Genomic DNA, 21,255 nt, shown 5'->3' with positions numbered 1-21,255 from the left:
CGTTTCTCCCACAAAACGCTACGTCCAGATGAACAGATTCAACTTTTGGAGACCTCCATGTTGTAATGTTTATTAGTTGAAACTAATGACTGAACGCAAAAAGTCAGCAGGAAAGTGTTTACTGGTGTCACAGAGCCAGGAAGCCAATGGCCATTTTCAGCTATTCAAAAGTTAAATACAACCTGGACTCTCTCAATAACCACAGCCGTTGACTCCTGCTGGCCATTAAACAGAATGCAGGTTTAAGGGGCTTCGAAGTGGTCATTTATATGGCATGGTAGGATTAATTGTAGCTTAATTCATTTCACTCACTGGCAGCCTTCAGGGCAGTTTAATGCTTGTGTTCCACATTTTGTTCTTCTTCTTTTTTTTCATATCATCTACGTACACTCCTGAAATTCATATTTGTAACTTTTTAAAAAACATTATTAAAACAATATTATGACCTTGGCCAACCTCTGCTTTTCGCACAGAGGTGCTGTCAGTTTTTGCTGGTTGGATGAAGCAAAGTGTGACAGCTGAATAAGTTGATGTGGTGCGCTGTGTGGTGAGTCCAAGACGTTGACATGTTGTCGCTGACGGTGGTGGAGAAATGCGACCACACTGCGTCCTCACTGCTGTGGGTCTCTGCGGTGAGCAGGACAGCAGGCTGTTGTACACACCCACCATCTGCTGTGGAGCTATGATTCATGACGATATGATGTCAGCTCATTAGTTTACTGTTGTGTATGTGTTTGAGTTAAACTCCAATGGTACCTGTGGGGGAAAAACGGGTCATGGCAGCAATTTGTAGGATAATGCTAGACTCAAAAAATATTTAGCAACAAAATAAGTGGAACAAAATGAATGCAGCGTGAAAAGTTACAGGCAGAAAATGATTATTAATACATGAAAAGAATGGTTCAACATTTTGGATGACTTCTACATAAGCGATTGTTATTTGGCTGCAGAGTTCACACCACTTTAATGTAGCTACACTAATAACACTCAATGTAATACTCAAAATATTGGGGGGGCAAAAAAAAAACTAGTCAAATGTACTTCATTAATTAATCATCAGCGAGTGTGGGCATCATTCAGGTGTGTGTGTCATCCATAAAGACATGGATGAGCCAGTTTGGTGTGTACGAACTTGACTGGCCTGCATAGAGACCTGATCTCCCGATAGAACAACTTTGGGGTGAATTAGAGCGGCCACTGTGAGCTAGGCGTTCTCATCCAACATCAGCATCCTCTGGAAGAACTGTCAAAAATCCCCACATTCCTAAAGCATGTGGAAAGTCTTTCCAGAAGCTGTTATAGCTGCAAAGGATGTACCAATATCATATTAAACCCTATGGATTAAGAATAGGATGTTTCAATGTGCCACTGTTATTACACATAATATAAACAAGGTCAGTTTTTGCTGATTTTCATCTCAAAGAACTTTATTTTGTAATGTATAGATGTCACCGATCCAACAGTAATGTTTACTCTCTATTATATTTTTAAAACGCGTGTTTGTTTGTTATCTCCTGCTTGGAGATAATTGTAGCGTGTGAGAGATTTGCAAAACCTGGCATGGTCACGCAATATAGTGAATGTGGGGAATATACACAGTGTAATGGCGCCCTCTAGTGTATGCATTACTGACTTTTACTGAACTTTAATGCAAGTTGCTCCTCAGACTTGCAAGATTTTAATTTATTTATTCCATATTTTGACAAGTAAAAGAAAAAATTATTATAGTCGTTTATTCAAGAAGAGTATGAGATATAATATTGTATGTTGTACAAAAAGCATGAGAATCTAGTACGGCCCCATTTAGCAAGATTTATGAAAGGCATTTGATGTTGTTATTAACCCTCTCTGATTTTCACTTTTCTAGGCAAAATTCCTTCAGCTGTGATATTTCTGACTTCAAATTTCCATAAATTCCAATGACATTCCAAATCTGGCTTTGGCAAGGCTGTACCGCTCTACTTTTACTTTTTCAGCCAATCACTGGTGGATTTGTTCTCTGATGAAAGTGTTTAGGATCATTATCCTTTTACAAGGTCCACATCAGGTTAGACCTTAGCTCTCAAGCCATTTTTAATATCCTGTGCTGTGACCCAGACCAGGTTCCTCTCCTGAAATGCCATCTTGTGTCTGAGCCACACAGATCTTAATCCTTTGATTAAAGGGCATTATCTGTAAAGGCCTGGTTTTCCCCATATGCTTAAGTTTTGCAGAACTTTCCTGGCACGTATTGTTGATGTGTCTGCTCTGACAGCAACAGCAGCAAGAGTCATCTGGGCCTGGGTTTCGGGGTCACAGAGATTTCTGCTCTTGGGCTGAATTTGTCAGGCCAGGCTGTGCTGAACAAAGCTGCTGGAAATCTGCCGTCTATGGTGACGGTGGTGTGCAATCGAGTGAATTATTCCACTGCAATTAGTAAAATTTTTTTAAGTTTAAAATTCTTGCTACACCCCCCACCACCCCCACCAAACAAAAGGCCTGAAGGAGCTCTTTACATCTTTGTATGATGACACCACACACTTTACTGTGGTGGATATTTGAATAGCGAGGTTCTAATTAGCAGTCCCTGGAACCTCTGATTCTAATTATCATGGATTAAGTGTACTTTTCCAACTAACTTTGTTTTTGTTTTTTTGTTGTTTTTTACATATTTATCTTAATATTTACTTGTCCAAACATTCAAAAGACAATTTAAAATCTTCCTCATGATTTCTATATATGGCAAAGTATCTGAAATGAAACTTCAAAGCAGGATGAGGCCATGGAAAAATCCGAATGTGTTCCCTGTGCATTCAAATGCTGTGTTTCAGTGTAGATATTAAAAGGGCAGACAGAAAAAAGTAACAAAATCCCTTTACATAAAAAAAATCATTTTTAATGTCACTTTCTTGCAGGTGTTTACTTGAAAATCAGCACTTTAGATCTGCTTATTAGACTCCTGCTTCCACATACAGTTTATCTTCATATCCCCAAAACCATATTTTTCAGGGTTTACCTGCCTCCATCACAAAGAAAGATAAAATCTTAGTGATATTTCAAACACTCAACAGTGTGTCCTGTAAACCTTCATATATAATCCATTTGCAGATAAACAGGAAAATATACAGCAGATGGATTTAAGATACAGCATCACTCAGATATAAAATCTCAAGTGAATGTCAGACTAAGATCTCGTCTCCATACAAAGCCTCACCACTCACGTTTCCCCTGACTTTGATGTGTGTTTGGAAGTCTCCACTGCAGACAGCTCTGGTTCACATGACTGACTCAAGCCTGTGTGTCCTATCCAGTCAGCAGCACCCTCAAACACACTGACCCACCGTGGAAAAAACACCTTGTAATGCTGTCTAAGGGTTTTCCCTCTGGTCCAACTTTATCTAGTCACAGTACCCAGAACAAACATGCTTTGGAAGGATTACATGGTGAGGAATGATGGTGTAACAGTGGTGGAAATGTCATGTGAAAACCGGTTCCAGCTGAGCCCGATCATGCAGCTGAGGCTGGAGATAAGGCGGTACGACCCCCTCTTCCCTACGTGAGGCAGTGTGGTGTCAGCAGGGAGACGGCGGCTCTCCTAACACGTGTTATAAGATGATACAGGTTTAAAATGAAGGCCTTACCGTGGTTACACACAGGTCGACTTACAGCCTACAAAAGGTGCTGCTGTAGGTCCATTGTGTGAAGCGCTGCTGAACAGAGACCACACTGACTTAAAAGAATATAAATGAATATAAAAAAGGGGGAAGAATGTGGGAACAGCACTGCTTATTTATTTGTACAGGCAGAGTTTCTGCCTGTACGCTCTGTTGGCCCGAGTTGCATTTAGGAGCTGTCCAGCACAACCATACCGTTCTATTTCAGGCTGATGGTGGGAGGTGGGGAAAGAAGGCTTCACTCCACTCTGCAGCTCATATTAATGTTACAGACTGAACTGGCAGCTTTCTCACAGTATGATATGCCCCCCCCCCCAACCCGCCAAAAAAAACAAAAAAAAACCACACAGGATATCATAGGAACAGTCACAGCTTGTGGATTACATGATGAAAAAGGCAGAGAGCAGATTCTTGCAAACAAAACAGGGGTTGTTTTTCCTCCTCTTTATCGGAATAACTAACCTGATCTGTGTATATTTGGACCGAGAGGGGACACCAGAACACAGATCCAAAGTGAACATGTACTCTGAATGTGAGATATTGAATAACTTTTCCTTGCTGTAAGTTTTATCACTGATTGCTGTTGCAATCAGTGATAAAAAAAAAAAAGATTTTTTTTTTTAAATTATTATTATTAATGACGCCCATCAGACAAGTGAATAAAATAAGTTAGGCTCATCTCGACACCCCATCATGTGATGTTGGGTCAGCTTCTGTAAGAAATATCTAGCTAGTGATGATACTTAGCTGATAGAAATAGGATTTGAACAAATGTGAATATTTCTACCTGCAGATGTTTGGTATGTCCACCTTTAAGAATAGAAAGAAAACATAAAAACGATGAATTTTTAATGTTTGCACAGATCTATATATTCTACATATCACATCTACTTCCTATAAAAGACTGCAACTGCAGTTTGAGGTAATACCACAGACTGTATATAAAAGATGGAAACAGCCACCCTGACACCACCCAGTGGTTTATGGCCTCTGCATTTTGGCCACTCCCGTTTTGGTTTTGTGGAGCTAAAAGTAACCATATTTGCATGAGAGCATGAAGTACTAATGGTAACATGCATGGTAGGCAAGTCAGTGCAACACACAAGCTGTGTCCCAAAACGTAGGCTGCATCCTTCGGAGGCTGCATTTGAAGGCCGATTTCGTTACAGCCAGGCGACGAAGGCTGTCCCAATTCGTCGACTCCTTCAAATGCGGCCGACAAATGTGTCCTTCATTTCCCTGAATTTGAAGGATGGGTTGGGTGTGTCCTTCGTGGCCCACCATATTCCAGAATTCATAGCGCGGCCCAGCCAATTCCAGTGTCCAACAATGGCGGCCGCTACTAAGTTTTACTTATTAATCTTTCTGGGTCACAAAATAAACTTTTAACATATTTTCAGGCGAGAAAGTAGCCGTGTAAACTTCAAATATCTGCTTGGTTTATCAAGACATCGCATATTTGCAGTGCTCCGACGTTTTCGGAGACGTCTGTTACCCACCCTCGATAGCTAGCTGGGGGGTTCAATGGTCACTCAAGCCGGCGAGAGCAGAGTACTCTCGGCTTCATCGTTTTCAGACCCCGCTGTCTTTCGCTACTCAGGTTAAACATGATATTTAATTCACTCGGATAACTTACAAATGTAATTGTTTGACTTATTTCGGTGTGTTATTTGTTCCAGAGTAAATCGGCTTGGCTGAGATCAAAGTTATTAGATTAGATTAAATAAAACTTTATTAATCCATTGGGTGGGTCCCTCCTGGATTTTCACACAGCTGAATAAACATCAACAGAAGTGTGAGACGGTCGAGAATTTACGCCAGTGTCCTGTTATATTTTAGATAGCAAGGAGCAGACGGCTGAGTTTATTAAACTCCACCGAGACAGCGGTGATGCAAATCTGAAGGCTAGACCGTCCCATTTCACAGCCTCGCACTTCCGGCCTTCTCGGTCTTCGAAGGACCCGGCCCACGTAGACCGCGAAGGCCGGGTCCTCCGAAGGATGCGGCCTATGTTTTGGGACACAACTACAGACACATACATATTGTAGCTCACTTTTCACATGCCTCTCTCAGTCCTCCATAGCCTGTCTCTGATTGGTGCAGAACACAGCAGAAAGGCTGACGCTCACAAACAACAACTGTTCCTACTTCCTTTCACCAGATCTCATTGAAATTCAGAGTCCACTTTAAAATCCTAATACTAACATATACGTACGTGGCTTATATTGCAGAGCCACTGCTCAGATCATCTGGTCAAGATCTTTTAATCGTTCCATGTTCTGATTTTAAAACCAGAGGCGATCGCACCTTAGAGGTGGTAGGGCCTGAACTTTGAAACATCCTTCCTCTGCCTGTCAGGTCGTCTGAATCTGTCATTTGTTTTAACCAACTTCTGAAAACTCTTTTCATGGTTTAGCTTTCTTTTAATCTTTCCCCCATTATTTCGGGCCATAGTTTACATCTATTTGTGTGTATGTAGGAATAAGGTGGAACATGTATACGTACCTTTTTGTGTGGCTTTAACTGAAATTGTGAAGCACTTTGTAATGTGTAAGGTTTTTTGCTATATAAATAAACACTGAAGTAAACGACTAGGCAGTAGAAAGCAGCAGTATTTTTCAAATATTTCCAATAATGCTCCAATAGGCACCAACAGAGGTTCAGTTTTATTCTAATTAGCAGCAATTAGCGGGTAGTGGTTAACCATGTTGATCAGCAACCATGGCCCTAATTTTAAAACAATAATGATAATAACATTTTTGTACCAGGTTGGAAACATGCTTATTTCTGCTTATTTCAGCCTCTATTGGCCACCAGAGGACCTGCTTTTTGTCTTGATTTGTTAGACCTGGAGTTTCCTGTTGATTATTTCAAATTCTAATTCAGAAATACTGTACTGCTTCTATACTTAATGTGTTAGTGTGCAGCAGACTATTGGAAAATTGGCTTGACACAATCATCCCTGTTTCTTGGTGAATTAATCCAGCCCAGCCCTACTTTCTGGAGATCCCCAAGAAGTCCAGCTCTTTTCAGTTCAGTGTGAAGCCCCGCACTGGAATCACAGAACAGATGTCTCATCTGTGTTTTTGTAACCTGTGCTCCTGGCCTCTAGTTACATAACTTCTCCTGCTGACCACAGCAGCATTTCTTGGACTGAGCTGCAGACTGCATGTGACACTCTGTCTCTGAGTTACCAATGTCTAACATGGCATCTGTCCCCTGATACATGTCAGCAGGTATCCCCGGAGTTTAGAGGCTAGCTGTTAAATGATTACCTCCAGGTCATGTTTAAGGTTGATATGAGCTCCATCAGTTAGTGGGTCAGGCCACGTCTGCAGCTGCTGCTTAATAATTAAACAATGTAAAACATAGGGAGGAGAAAAAAAAGACAAAGCAATGACAAAAAAAAAAGAAGAAAAAAATGACTTGAGCTGTTTCACTGCACTGTGAAAGTAAAGCTCTTCTCAGACATGGATTACATGTCTGCTAAAGTGAGACCGCCTGTCAGACACGGGCCATTTAGAAATGACGGTTTCTCATGGTTTTGATGTATCGTAACATAACTGCCTCATTTGGATACTTTAATTACTAGAGATGCCACATTCTTAAATTTTATTGGAATGGAGTCATACACTGAAGGTCAGTCAGTGGATCAACTGTCATTACAGTGGAGAAAACAGATAACAGCTCACCTGTCTGAACTGAAGTAGTCAAAGTGATTTGCTGTTGGAGACATTAATGAAGTGATATTTCTACTGTGATTTTTTTTTTTTTTTTGGAAAGACCTGAGTCCACCACTGCCAACTTCAAGCAGATGTTTTCGTTTGCTCTGTGAGATTTGTGCTGGAATCTTCAGGCTTTTTGTGTATAGGGAAATAAATAAAAATCAGGTTTAACTTGAATTCTATAGCCACTTTTTGGCAGTTGAAGAGTACACCTCTTCAACTGCTCCTTAATGCAAATATCTAATCAGCCAATCACATGACTTATTGTCATGTAAACATGTTAAAGTCAACTTGTTGAAATTCAAACCAAGCACCAGAATAAGAAAGGAAGGTGATTTAAGTGACTTTGAACTAGAGTTGTTGGTCCCAGACAGGATGGTCTGCGTATTTCAGAAACTGGTGATCTGCTGGGATTGTCCAGTAACTCAAATAACACTGGTTAGTATCACAGCAAGAGTGTCCTGGGTTTGAATCTACCACCTGGCCAGGGTCTTCCCGTTTCTGCGTGGGTTCTTTGGCTTCCTCCCACAGTCCAGAGACATGCAGTTTGTGTGATTAGGTTAACTGGTTATGTGTGAAGGGCTATTATGTGTTAGCCCTGTGGCAGACGGCCGACTTGTCCAGGCTGTACCCTGCCTCTCGTCCTTTAACAGCTGAGATAGGCTCCAGCAGTCCAGAATCAAATAGGCAGAAGAAAATGGACGGATGGATGCAACCAAGGTATGCAGAAGAGCGGGACGATGGCTGCCTCAAGCAGGATAATATGTCATGTCACAAACCTCAAACTGACTTCTTGAACAATGATAACAAGTTCAGTGCACCCAAAAGGCCACCAGAGTCACCTTTTGGGTGATTCACATTCAGTCAACAAATCTGCAGTCACCGAGGAATGTTCCAATCACAGGATCAAAGTGGGAAAGCAGCACTGGCCATGCCACCACTTCCCCAGGCTAAAAACGTATTCATTCTAAAGGTTTTACTTTTCTCATGTTTCTGAATCATGACTCGTGTCTCATGATGAAGCTCAAATTCAGGAGTTAAGCGTCTATAATAAAGCCCCTCTGATTTATTTTTTAACCTGAAAGATACTCATTTAAAAAAACACAACCCCCCCCCCCCCCAAAAAAAACACCAAACAAACAAACAAACAAAAACAAAAAAACACAACCCACAACCTAATATATTGTTAGGGAAATCTGTTTTGCATGTCTGAAAAAAAAAAAAAAAAAAAAAAAAATCAAACATCAACCACTATATTTGATTTTCAAATCATCAGGATCAAAGTGGTAAAACAGCACCGGCCTTGCTGCCGCCTCTGGTCACAAAACCACAAGTATCTGCATTTTCCTTTTTATTTGCAACCATCTTTATTATCTCTTCCAGTTCTGGATGTGAAAAGAGGCAATAATTTTCTTTAATTAAATATCTTTTTTAATAAAGTAAAGCAGAAAAGTATTTACAATTTTTCAATTAAACTGTAATCAATGACTGGGGTTGGATATCACAAGCACCTTCTGCCAGCTGAGGAGAGAAAAATATAAATACAGGGGGGGAAAAAAACTGCCACATTGTTTCAGAGGAGCAGGGGAAATAGGGGTTACATTAGCATAATTTCTTTAAAAGAAAACTATTCATCGTATATTTACAGAACTCTCCTGAAATGCATTTCCACTCATGGAAGCAAAGAAAGGCCTTAGGATTCGTACTGTTAAACTTTTCTTAAAAGTCCTTTGTCATTAAAGTGGATTTTTGTCTGTATACTTTTTCAAGTTTCAATAATGATACTTTTTCTTTAAAAAACAAAACAAAAACACGAAAAGGCTTTGAACGAGGGTGAAACCATGATCCCTCGCTCTTGCTCTCCCTCTCTCAGTCCACAGTTTGTTTTTGAAGCGCAGGAAACAAGTGAAACAGACACAATAGAGGGTGGGGGTGGTGGGATTGAGTTGGGCTGGGGTTTTGAAGGGTAGCATCGCTGCCACCCCTGCCAGCAGCAAAATGGTCAATGTTCATTGCCCCTCTCCTCAGTGACAATGTCCTCAGGAAGTCCACAACCGTTGCATTCACTCATGACTGAAATGTCTCTTAGACGGCTCTTTTCTTTGTAGTTTTCAATTTTTCTTACAAAAAAAAAAAAAAAAAAAATCAAACCACCCTTAATCATCCAACACTGGGAAAAGGGAAACAAAAAGCTCTACATGAGCACGTCATGTAGATCCAAACGGCGGACATGTAGCATGAAATCTGTCATGTCCACATGATAAAGGGTGAATTCATCAAAAATATAGATGTGAACAGCCTTTTAAAGTCTTCTGTTATATTTTCTGTCTTTAAGCAAAATGTCTTGAGTAGTTTTGCCGTGGCGAGAAAAAGCTTTCTGAAAACAACCCAAAAAATAAAAATACTGAAGGAAACAGCATCAGAGCATCTCCTACAGCTTTCAACTCTTCTCAGCATTCTCTCTCTCTCAAATCTATTTTTCTCTTTAGTTAATCCTGTGTTTGTTTCAAAAAAAGACATTCGGTTGCACAGAAGAAAAACAAGAAACTGAAAACAAACAAGAAAAAAAAAAAAAACGATCGAATGTTCGATCCATAATACAATCTCTCCCAGTTGAAGAAGTTTTTTTTTTTATTTTTATTTTTTTCTGTTTATGCAGAAGGCTTTTGCTGATTCAGCCTCTTGTGAATCATCCACAGAACATTCGCTCTCCCCATGGGTTTGCCCAGAACTCCCATCGATTCTCCGAGCAGCCCCTAGCTGTTATCGGATTCATCCTCGGCTTCGCGGAGCCACGTGAAGAAGGCAGTGACGGACTTCAAGGCCACGCCCTTCCCCTGCTGTTCGGCGGGGTCTTTGCTGGACTCCCACTTGTAGAAGGCCTCCTCTTTGATCACGTCTTCATCGTAGAGTGTGTCGAAGAACATTCGCAGCAGATCTGATGAGGGAGGGGAGAAAGGAAATGATGAGGAAATGAGGAAAATGGTGAGGAATGAGGAAATGATGCCGATCACTATCTTAATCTTTAAAGTTGTAGCATGAAGAGAAGCAGAAATCTGAATTTCAAAGCATTGACAAAGGACAACCTGAGCCTGAATGAGCTACTTACTGGCAGGCTGCTCCATCTGCAACATGAGGGCTTGCAGAGCATACAGAGCCTGTAGCTCCTTCTGTTCGTCCTTTAGGTATTTCTGCAGGAGCTTCGCCCTCAGTTTGATCTGCTCGCTGTCAACCTTGTAGGGAATCTCACCTGCGGGGGAAAAATTTCAAGAATGTTCACATTTCACTCGGACTACATCCTCTGACATGGATTATTTTTACACACTGAGTAGCGGCCCTTTCATTCCTAAAAGTACAACTAAAGCCACACATACTGACAATTAACAGAACATTTTTAAAAAAGGGGAATGAAATAAAAAGATCAAGTTTTTTTTTCCCAGCAGATGAGACTTCTACCAAATGTTAAACATAAATCCTGTCAGTCATAAGTCCTGTCAGCTGTGAGGGAACTAAAAGCTCACTTTAAGTAACACATGATTTAACTGATTTCAGCAGTAAAAGGTCCCAAAGTTCAGTAATATGGTAAGAGAACTTAAAGCCCATCAGAACTGAAGTGGACCAGGAAGTCTACTAGTCTACTTAGTCTAGTGTTAATAGTGTTTAATGCGAAGAGTGCAGAATGACTCACAAATAATTGCTGACTGGCAGATGCAGGTCATCAGCGCTCTGACAAACATGTTGGAGGAGGTCTGCTGTTCATCCAGGTTGGCCTACAAAGAATCACATTTATTTACGTGTGCACAAAACTGGAAAACACCACCCAAAAGACGACGAGTTGTCTCAATCAGCTCTGTTAGTGCTGCGGTTACGAAAGTTGCTTTGTTAAGACACTAACGATGACACATTTTCAGGTTCTAAAAGTCAGAACCCACATGAGTGGATCTGAAACCAACCTCAATCCAGTCAAAGATCCTCTGGTTGTCAGCCTTGTCCTGGATCAGTCTGTCCAGCTGTCTGGTTAGATCTGCAGCGCTGAGCTCCTTCTTTTTGCCCTTCTCCGACTCATCGCCCAGTGTAAACTCCACATTCTACAGAGAGTGGGAGAGGGACATCATGGTCATTTTTCACAACGTTTGTCACATCACATGCTACGAGAATAATTCTTCCTTTTATTCTGCATTACATTAAATGTTGTAACACTTCATATTGGACTGGAGGATTAGACTATTTTACTACTATTATTAATGGAACTCATTTAAGATCCATGTGTGGTATTTTAAGATCACATAAACAATGATGATACCTAACATTTGATAAGTCATTACTTTTCACCTCTGGTCATTTAAAATGGTCTTTTTTCTCCATTTCTTCAGCATCTGTCATTACAATGGTAAGACCCTTTTTTTCTTACTTGGATCTGTATGATGTACAACGCTGATATCCTTAATACGGTCAAAAAAAACTGAATTAAGTAACCCAAATTCAGAAGAGTTTAAAAGAATTGGAGCATGATAAGCCAGTGGAAGTTTTCTTTAACTATGTGAACACAAAGTCATATTCAGACTCCTCGGTTAGGACCTGAGCTTTAGATTCTTGCTTTTTCCTTCGCAGTGATGAATTACATCGATTATAACCACAGACAGCAGGCTGTTAATGATGAAGGCAGTGAGTGAACCCTCACCTTTTCTGTCACAAACTTGTTGACGTCTACGTCCTCGGGGAGGAAGTCCTTCCACCGCAGGCCAGCCTCCCTCCACATTGTACCTGCCTTTTTATGGCTCTGATGGGAGGAAAGAGATATTTGTAGACTGATGGAAAACGCAATCATATTTATGACTGCCACAAGATCTCAATCTTATTTTTTCTGGGACAAAAGTTTAGGTATATATGCTAGCTTTTCAAAACCACAATATGACATAATAATGATCAGCTCTTACCATTTCTTTGCAGAGTAAAGTGAGGATGTGAACCAGCAGGACTCCAGCTTTGTCCAGAGGGATCAAAGGCTTTGAGACATCCCTGAAGACACATCAGGCAACCGATAAATTAACCATCAACAAATAGAAATATCCCATTTATTCCTCATGTAAAGTGTTGAGAGACTTGGCAAGTACTATAACAAACCTGCAAAGTTCTCCCATGGGGATGCCTCCCTCATGAAGCATGGGAGTGAGCAGCTCTGCCAGGTAGAGCCAGATGTGGGGGATGTCTATCGCCATGTCTTCCGCCACCTCCAGGATTTCCTTAAGCCTGAAAAAAGAAGCACAGTACACGGACATCAAAGATTATTCAAGGGTTAAGAAATGCAAGAAAAAGCCCAACTTGACTCAGCAGATGGAATTAGCAGCATCGCACCATGCTGGTATCAATATATGGAAACTCACTGCTTTCTGGCCAAACAGGGGGTTTTAAGATTTCACCAAATGCTGAAAAATATTCACAAGCCTGACGTTTCCCTGCGGGCCGCTGGTAATGTGGAGTCTTGCTGGTCCAAACTTTACTGGTTAACCCAGCACCTCCCTGGGGGTTCTGTACTCACCCTTTGTAGTACTGCTCCTTTGGTAGGATGCCGGTCTTAATGAGCTGGTGTAGCAGCAGGCCCATGTGCTCCCTGGCGATCGTGCTGCGCTCCAGTGTTGACTCCAGCCCGTTTCGTACAAACACAAACAGCAGCTGAGTGCTATTCATCTCCTGCACACACTGCAGAGCCTCCTGTGGGGACAGACAAGGACAGAAAGACAGCAGTAAATCATAAGCTCCTCTTTTATCCTCTCATGGCTTTAAGTGGAATAAATAGATGTTCAGGTGTCAACACTGTGGACTTTAGATGATGGAAATACACTGAAACTCTCACTGTGAATAAGAAGACTATTAGAGTTGCATCGTTTAAAAAGCAGCATCAGTGTGTACCTTCATGTCGTTGATATGGAGGTACTCCTCAATAATGGCTGTGGACTTCTTTTCCAACTCCTCCTCGGTCAAGGCAGGCTTGGTGGGGGTCTGGGGAGGTGGAGTGGTGGCAGCTGTCTCCCTCTTTGCTGTTCACAGAACAAAAAAGAAAGAAAGAAAGAAAGAAAAAGAATAAAACACAAAACACTAATTCAACAATTCAGATTTTAAGCTACATGAGGGAAAAAAAACTCCAAGGACGAACAGAAACGTTGTTCCTACACTTATCTTCTTGTAAATCTTCAAACTTAAGTCAGTCCAGCTAAATAATGAGGAGCACAGCAGTCCTGCCAACATTTTTATGTTTGGGGTGTAGTTAATTTTTCTCCGTAACAAAAAAAAAAAAAAATATTTGAAGCTTTCAGAGAATCGTGTTCTTATTAAATTGTGGAAAATTGCACTGATGACAAAAAGAGCTGCAGAAGTTATTATGCTACTTTTAAAATCCATATTTTTATTCTTAGTTTGCAGCTCTGTATGATTTCAAAATGAAAAATCATCACCATCTATCTGATCCTCTGTCTGAAACAGGCCTTTTTTAACTGATCTCATATTTCATAATAAATGACATCAAGCAAGCTGGATGCCATTAATTACAGTTTAATTTACTGGCACTCTCCCACAGATGCTGGAAAATCTGGATCCCCCCCCCGTGCCCTTGCAGCAATTTTTTTTTTTCATGTTTTTAATCATTTTTTTAAACAAATGAACTTTGATTACAAACTTTTTTAAAAACTTGATCCATAGCGAGTTTCTCAGAAGAAACAATATTGGAAAAACTTCATCTTTTCAGACTGTTATCACTCCCATGGAAACACTTGCTGGCTTCCTCCTTGGACCCAACCCTTTTTTTCTCCAGTCTGACCATCTCCTCCTTTTTTTGCCTCAGTGGTGCAAGTGTTTTTTGCTTTTGTAAATTTCAAATAGGAGGGGGGCAGCATGCAGAGTGCAGGCAGTGAACACAATCTGGTTAATTTAGAATGAGTCTGCTTCACTAACATATGCATGGCAGTAAGAGCAAAATTGTCCCATCTCATAAATAAGAATGTTGACACGCACATATTAGTAAGTGAGGGCCACTGTGCTCACAGCCAGAGCTATGAGTACTCTGTACATGTCCTGCAACCACCACCTCTAGAAACACTAACTACATCATGGATGTCATTTTTTCATTCATAAAAAAATGTTAATCTAGGGGCATGGACCCCTAACTTTTGCAGAAAGAATTTTCCAAGTTTATACTGGTGTGATGATTCCATGTATCTAAAAAAGGACTATTTTTTCAAGTCTGGTCTCCTGCTGTCTGATTTCTTTATATAGTATTGTTTTTTTAATTCAAGTTTTAAATATTTAATATTGTATGCTAAAGTTATCTCGGGCAGCCTACCATTCTCTCTGCTTCTGGCCCGTTCTCTGCTGTCTCGGTCGTCCGTCATGCTCGCCACACGGCGGACTGGATCAGCAGGGCCACGCTGCTCTCTGTCCCGACTCCGCTCCTCCTTCTCCCGACTGAAACTGCGTTTAGTGACCTGGAGCTGGTTTCGATCACGGTCGTCTCGTCGCTCGAAGCGGTCGCTGCCACGATCTGAGCGATCAAAACGATCACTTCGTTCTCGACTCAAGCTGTTTCTGTAGAGTTCAAACAAGAAGTCTCAGAGGTACAATTGTAAAATACATCTCTACACACTCACAGTATGAAAAGTTTGAGCTGGTAATGAGAATTGTGTCCCGTTGCTCACCTCTGAGGAATTCTCTTATCTGTGTCTATTGAAGAGCCTGAGGAAGACGAAGGCTGCTGCAGGGCTGAGAACCTGTTGAGGGTGCTGGTGGCTGGTCGGCTACCAGTCTCTGAGCCTGGGGATTAAAACAGGCACATGAGATAAAATTACACTTCAGTTCTGATTCACACAAATAGACAATTGTTTGATGTATAAACACATTTGCGGAAAAAACCTACCAGAATCTGCAGGCTTGGCACTTGTGCCACCGCTGCTGCCCTTTCCCCAGCTGCCCCACGTGCCTTTACCTCCTGGGGCGAGCAGCTGATTGTTGAAGTCAAGAACAGGAGTCTGAGAAGAAAAAGCAGTCATTAGAAGTTAGATATTTTTAATTGATTGTCAAAATGTGTTCACATTGTGCGTGAGAAGAAACCCCCGCCTTCTCTTACCTTAGTGATTTTGCTAAGGCGAGAGGTGTCAATAGGTCTGTTTTTAGAGATGGGCACTGTGTTCCAGCCGTCATCCTGGGGAGAGGCACCACGCCCTGGGGAGTGGGGTCCCCTACGGCCTGGAGAATGAGGGCCTCGACGACCTGGAGAGTGAGGGCCCCGACGGCCTCCACCCATCCTGCCTCCTGAGCCTCCACTGGATTCCTTCTTAGAGATGAGGGCTTGCTGTACCTTCATCTGCTCCCTGTGTTCCTCCAGCTCAGCCTCTTTGTGGATCTGGTCGATGGTCTTGGGACCCTGATCGCCTCGCCGGGGCACCCAGTTATTCTGGAACATGTACAAGACAGAATTGTGAGAATGATGGGGGGGAAACAACAACAAACACACACACAAAAAAAGAAAATTTAAAAAATGAGGATGAATTTGAAAATGTGTTCTTTTTCTGCCCATGTCGCCAACTCTGTCTTGTATGAATGAACACAAAGCAGAGCTTATGTACCCTTGTCATTTTGATGAGTGTCTCTAAATCAGTGACCTTTATAACTGCAGTGTTCATAGAACAAGAGAGCGAGAGAGAGTGAGATAATCATTCCAGTCGCATTTCTGTTTTTGTCTTGAAAGGAATAAAACATGCAGTATGTGCTTCAATTAAACTACGCTGACACAGAGCAGCAGATTCCAGCTTGAAAAACACTGAAAACAGCAGGTTTTGTAGGACTTTGTGGGAGGGACTGGAAGCCTAACTAAAGGACTGCAACATTCCTTCAAAAGAAAGAAGCTTCAATACCACCAGACTTAACTGGCTTCAGAAAGTTGCACATAAAAGAGATGAATTGGGGGGGGAAGGGGTGACAGGAAAATTATGAGGCACACATGATGACACAGCATAGGATCACTCAAATCCTGTTACTTCAATTGAGAGAAGATGAATGAACATACTGCTGTTTGTTGTCTCAGCCAATGGCACAGAGTAGCTCTGTGTTTAGGAGCTGCCCTGCATTAATGAGCTGAGGAAGACTTGTTTTCTTAGCCCGTGTATGAGCCTCCCACTGGCCAGAGCTGAAGGACCAGTGTGGGTGTCTCTGGGCTATGGACAGCACCATGCAGGGTCACAGACCATATGCAACAATAATGCATGAGTTATGTGTAAAACTCATCGCATTAACATGACTGCAAAAACTCACAGAAATATAATCACCTTAGTGAAAACATAGTCCTCAACACACAGACACACATACACACAAACTACCTACTATGAAGTTAATGTCTAAAGTCCTTGTGTGACAGCACAAGTGAGCGCCGAGAATGTTAAAAAAAAAAAAAGTGGTTTCTTTAAAGTTGAAGAGAAATTGCTGCCAATTTTGTGTTTTAATAAATGTTTGCTAACAAGAACCAAACAAAACAACAACACACAATAACAAAGTAACCAGGCAATCAAGACAGCACTAAGGGTTTCCCCAGATAAAGTTACTGCTTTTGTCAGTCTCTGGTGGAGTGTAAAATCTTAATTTCCTCATCACAAAGAGAGTCTGACAGTATGTAAAGCTACTGTAATGTTCTGTATAAGAGTGCACACATAAACCAATACTGATTTGAATGATTTTAGTTTTCTTTCTGATCACAACCACATGCAACAGACTTCCCACAACTGAGTGGAAACAGTTCAAAATAACCATTCTGAACTGTTAGTTTCCTGAAGCATGCAGCAGCTCCTAATTGGGAACCCAACAGATTTAAATATGATATATAAAATCTCATTTTCTATCATTTTGTCTGATTTAATAAAAGTGCCTGTAAAATCTCAAGTGTTGCATAGTGGGTCAGGCTTAAAAAGCTAGATCTTTTTTTTGGTCTACTCAAATCATAAAATTTATAAATAAGCATTTTTTTAAACAACGAATCTGCAACCAGAGAGATTTGGCTGGGGAAAAGGCTTAAGCTCCAAATTATATATGCAAAACAGCTCATTGAGTCCATATGTGACTTTGTTATTTACCCGTCGAAGGTCCAGCACATCCTGCAACATGAAACGGATCCTGGAGGTGGTCTTCCTCTCCTTTATTATTTTCTCCATCTGATTAAAGTATTGGTCCATACGAGGCTGAAGTGGGACACAATGGTTAGGTTAAGTGCATTGTGCGTTTATCAGTCAAAATTACAGAATCTTGGGTTGCATGCATCTCGGTCATGTGATTCCAACATGTGTGTGTTTTGTACCTTGGCCTTCTCAAAGTCAAGGTCCTTGCCAATGGTGGACAATAGTCTGCACAGGCACTCCAGAGATTCCTCGTCATGGTTTTTGAGCAGCTTGACAATGCAGTCATGCATGATGACCTCTGTGAGCATTTTCAGCTTGAACAGCTCACCGATGAACTTGATATTGCCTAGAGACCTCCTCCTGGCCTTGTCCTTAGCCTCTTCTAACTCCTCAATGAGCCGCTGCTTCTCCTCCTCCTGGGAAACAAACACACAGAAAAAGGCATTTAAAAACAAGTACAGTTAGATGGATCTCTAAAACCTTTCAGATGTTTAACTATTGACTTCCTATGTGCAAATTATACTTCACAATGCAGCATACATACCCCGGATGCAGCTTCCAGCTCTTTCTGCTTCTTCTCGAAAATCTCATCATCGTCCTTATCCTTCTCAAACTCCTTCTGGCATCGATTTAGCAGCAGCTTGCGAAAATTCACAGTGGCTCCTGGTTTATCTGGAATTTCGACTCTAAGCTGAAAAAAGCAGAGACAGAAAACATATGTTAAGTAAAGGGCAAAAGAAAACCGGTTGCAAGCTCAGTGTTGCAGTGGCTCCTCAATCCCATCACTTAGATCAGTGGCCCAGACATGTGGCACTAATTTAAGTTCATCACTGGTGACTCAAAGACATGTGTAAACTAGCAGTACTAGGATTGACACCACTGCAAAAGCATTGTTGCATCTGCCAATCCCGGTGTCAATCTATTACAAACCATGATGTCACTTTTGCGGTGGAGTTCGGGCTTCCTGCATTGCCTCAACAACTACATTTAAGATCAAACAATGTTATTTAAAAAACAAAACAAAACAAAACAAAACAACAACAACAAAAAACATATATACATGCACACAGACACAAACACACATAGATACACACACAAACACACATATGTACATATAAAAAATATATAGTACAGAGCTATCTCACTTCAAAAGTTCATTAAAAAGAATTGTTGCCCAACAAACCACAGTTTTTATTTTTATTATTGACAATACCCTCAATACACCCACAGCAATGGTCGCTTCGCTCACTGCCTAAACATTGTCTCACAGTCACTTCTATTTATTTCAATAAGGCACAGGATGCTGCTGCAGTATTCTCTTGAATGATAGGTGTCATCACCCAGACAAAACTGGCATAAGTGCTGATATTAGAGGAGAAAAGTCAAAACCAGAACCAAAGACGTTGCTGAGGGTTATTCTGCCAAGTTTTTTCAACAAAGCCTCAAGTTTTCAAACAGTTCCAAGGTCTCCCTTGGTGTATTTGTGAATGTCTGAGCTCCTGTGCTGGAAAATCATTAAAATGGTGGCAAAAACCGACCGTACACTGTACAGATGCAGTTGTGGCACACCGTACCAAATTACAAAAATCGAGAGGTGCATGACCAGCCAAAGTGCTGGCAAGATTGTGGCGTACGACAAAGGATGTGATGTCAAACTAGGCACAGCAGGTAGCGCCGAGTGAGCATAATGACCCTGTAAGAGTACATTTTTCACTATGTTACTATGCTGTGATTGCAAGTAAGTAGGTAAAATTTTATTTAAATAGCACCTTTCAAGACAAGAATCGCAAAGGACCCCAAAATGCTTCACTACATTGCAGCCACTCCCCAACTCTCTGCGAATGGTACTTATGGCCATTAACCTTGATAATTTACATATTAATGATCATGAAACTGACTTCGAGGCCTTTTGTTACTCAGTGGTGCTAGTTTCAGTCATTATGTAAATGTATGGTTCGTTAAGGTTGGGAGAAACCTGCAGTCAGCTGATACCATTTTAAATGCTTAGCTAATATCTACAGACTTCTTGCTCTGCAGTGTCATGTTAATCACTCGTAGCTGTGTGTGAACAAGCTTAAAAGTGATTTTGTACTCCGTGTTTGGTAAAGCATGCATTACTTTCTCTTCATTTACTGTTTATCCATCAATCACACAACAATATGATACAGACTTGACAGACTGACAAATCTAGCACTGATTTTCTATACTGTGCTGTAGGGCTTGGCGATATGGCCTAAAATCCATATTGCAGTATAATTTGAAGCATGTGCAGTAACGATATATATTGCCCTATATTTCTTCTGTGTGTGTGTATCAAAATGACTGAACAGTATAGAATGCCATTTTAAGAACATTTATTGTGCACACGTTTTTTTTAAAAATGAAGATAAATGGGCAAAAAATTTTGAATTAAAAATACAAGTAAAATATCAGTAAAACACTAAATTCTAAGTTGTTAAAAAAAGTGCAAAATGTGCCTTTGGAAAAGATCAGTCTGCTGGTGTGAAGGGACACCTTTTTTTCTTTCCACTTGACTGACTGGGCGGTTGTGGAGGGCGCAGTTTTTCGCTTTCCTGATATTCCAAAACGTGCTTCGTCTCTTCGCTATTACTGTCTACCATATACCCTTATACCGCCCACCCCTACTCTGCTGCATAACTTAAACATCTAAACAACAACACTTCCAGTGTAAATATTCAAGCATATATGTAGGGTGAGACATCACTTACCCCCATAAGGCAGCGGCACATGTTGGCATAGGCCACAGAGAAGTCTGGTTCAGAGATGGCCTTTTCAAAGGTGAGGTCTATGACTCCTTTCAACCGCTCTTCCGTGTCAATGGTCAGTTCTGTTACTTGTTTCATGAGCTGCTGAAACTTTTGGGGGGTCAGTTTGTTGAGGATGCTGCGCACCCGTTTAAACAGCTCCTGGGTCTTGATCTGCTCTGGTTCACTCTCGTTTACCTCCTCTGCCCCACGGCTGCGACTGCTTTTCTTCACTGAAGGCTTCCACGCCTTCTCTGCTTTGTTCAGCTGCACCTCATCACTAAGTGGCATGCTGCTGATGATTTTCCTCAGTTCTTTCCTCTGCATTTGTTGAGAGCGACGTGGTCCGACAATCCCCATGCCCATACCTGGAGACTGTAAGGGAAACATCAAAACGTGATTTAATTTAAGTAATGATTCAATTGGAAAGTGCTGGGTTACACAAAGAGAATTTGAACTCACTGGTCCTCTGCTTCCTCCTCCCATGCTGGGCCTGCCAAGGTTGGCAAAGGAGGGCGTGAAGTCAGGACCGCAGTTCATTCCTGGTAGGCGACTGGGGTCAAGTTGTCGCAGAGGTGTCTTATTAGCCTGAAAAGACAGAAAGCAGGAAGGGAACTTATTTACAATTTCCACTACTACGTGATGTAGACATCTTTTTTTGGGTCTTATTTCACTTAGACTTGTTTTTAGGGTAAATCTATGCACCTTGTCCAGCACAACATCACTGATGGCTGGTAGACCCTCAGGCTTGTTCATACTGGCTGAGATGAACTGGAATCCCAGAAGAAACTCACGGTCATATTTCTTCTTCTCTTCTGGGTTGATTGGCTTCCATTGTTCTGAAGCAAACAGAAAACAGAAGATGTGTTCTTGTTAAAAGACATTTCACAACATATGAGAAGAGGAAGGTAGTCCATTCAATGAATAAATTCTTAAATTCTGTCAAGTTTCAGACACC

The 21,255-nt window shown here is 41.2% G+C and overlaps 1 protein-coding gene and 1 non-coding gene across 11 annotated transcripts in view; both read right to left on the bottom strand.

Annotated features, from left to right (window-relative positions):
* Positions 1-8,716: 8,716 nt before the first annotated feature.
* The window catches only part of LOC116316828 (eukaryotic translation initiation factor 4 gamma 1), a 36,664-nt gene continuing 24,125 nt past the window's right edge, over positions 8,717-21,255 (bottom strand). For 8 of the 10 annotated variants that reach the window (XM_031735468.2, XM_031735471.2, XM_031735470.2 and 5 more), the window contains 18 exons: positions 21,003-21,136; positions 20,262-20,885; positions 18,077-18,223; positions 17,712-17,948; positions 17,491-17,595; positions 15,495-15,821; positions 15,285-15,396; positions 15,067-15,181; positions 14,715-14,956; positions 13,289-13,416; positions 12,918-13,090; positions 12,503-12,628; positions 12,316-12,397; positions 12,060-12,158; positions 11,332-11,466; positions 11,067-11,148; positions 10,488-10,628; positions 8,717-10,316 (listed from right to left, as the gene is read on the bottom strand). In XM_031735468.2, coding sequence (XP_031591328.1) covers positions 10,135-10,316; positions 10,488-10,628; positions 11,067-11,148; positions 11,332-11,466; positions 12,060-12,158; positions 12,316-12,397; positions 12,503-12,628; positions 12,918-13,090; positions 13,289-13,416; positions 14,715-14,956; positions 15,067-15,181; positions 15,285-15,396; positions 15,495-15,821; positions 17,491-17,595; positions 17,712-17,948; positions 18,077-18,223; positions 20,262-20,885; positions 21,003-21,136 — 3,191 coding nt within the window. In that variant the 3' untranslated portion in view covers positions 8,717-10,134. The remainder of the gene's footprint in view (positions 10,317-10,487; positions 10,629-11,066; positions 11,149-11,331; positions 11,467-12,059; positions 12,159-12,315; positions 12,398-12,502; positions 12,629-12,917; positions 13,091-13,288; positions 13,417-14,714; positions 14,957-15,066; positions 15,182-15,284; positions 15,397-15,494; positions 15,822-17,490; positions 17,596-17,711; positions 17,949-18,076; positions 18,224-20,261; positions 20,886-21,002; positions 21,137-21,255) is intronic. The other 2 variants (XM_031735472.2, XM_031735475.2) reach the window with 1 other exon arrangement.
* LOC116316841 lies at positions 18,302-18,368 on the bottom strand. Its single transcript, XR_004199195.1, has one exon. It is a non-coding gene; the product is annotated as a small nucleolar RNA SNORD66 (small nucleolar RNA).

The sequence above is a fragment of the Oreochromis aureus genome, linkage group 14, assembly GCF_013358895.1.
Source record: "Oreochromis aureus strain Israel breed Guangdong linkage group 14, ZZ_aureus, whole genome shotgun sequence".
Taxonomy (NCBI): Eukaryota; Metazoa; Chordata; class Actinopteri; order Cichliformes; family Cichlidae; genus Oreochromis; species Oreochromis aureus.
Note: the sequence above shows the minus strand (reverse complement) of the source record. Positions and strands in the feature narration are given on the sequence as shown.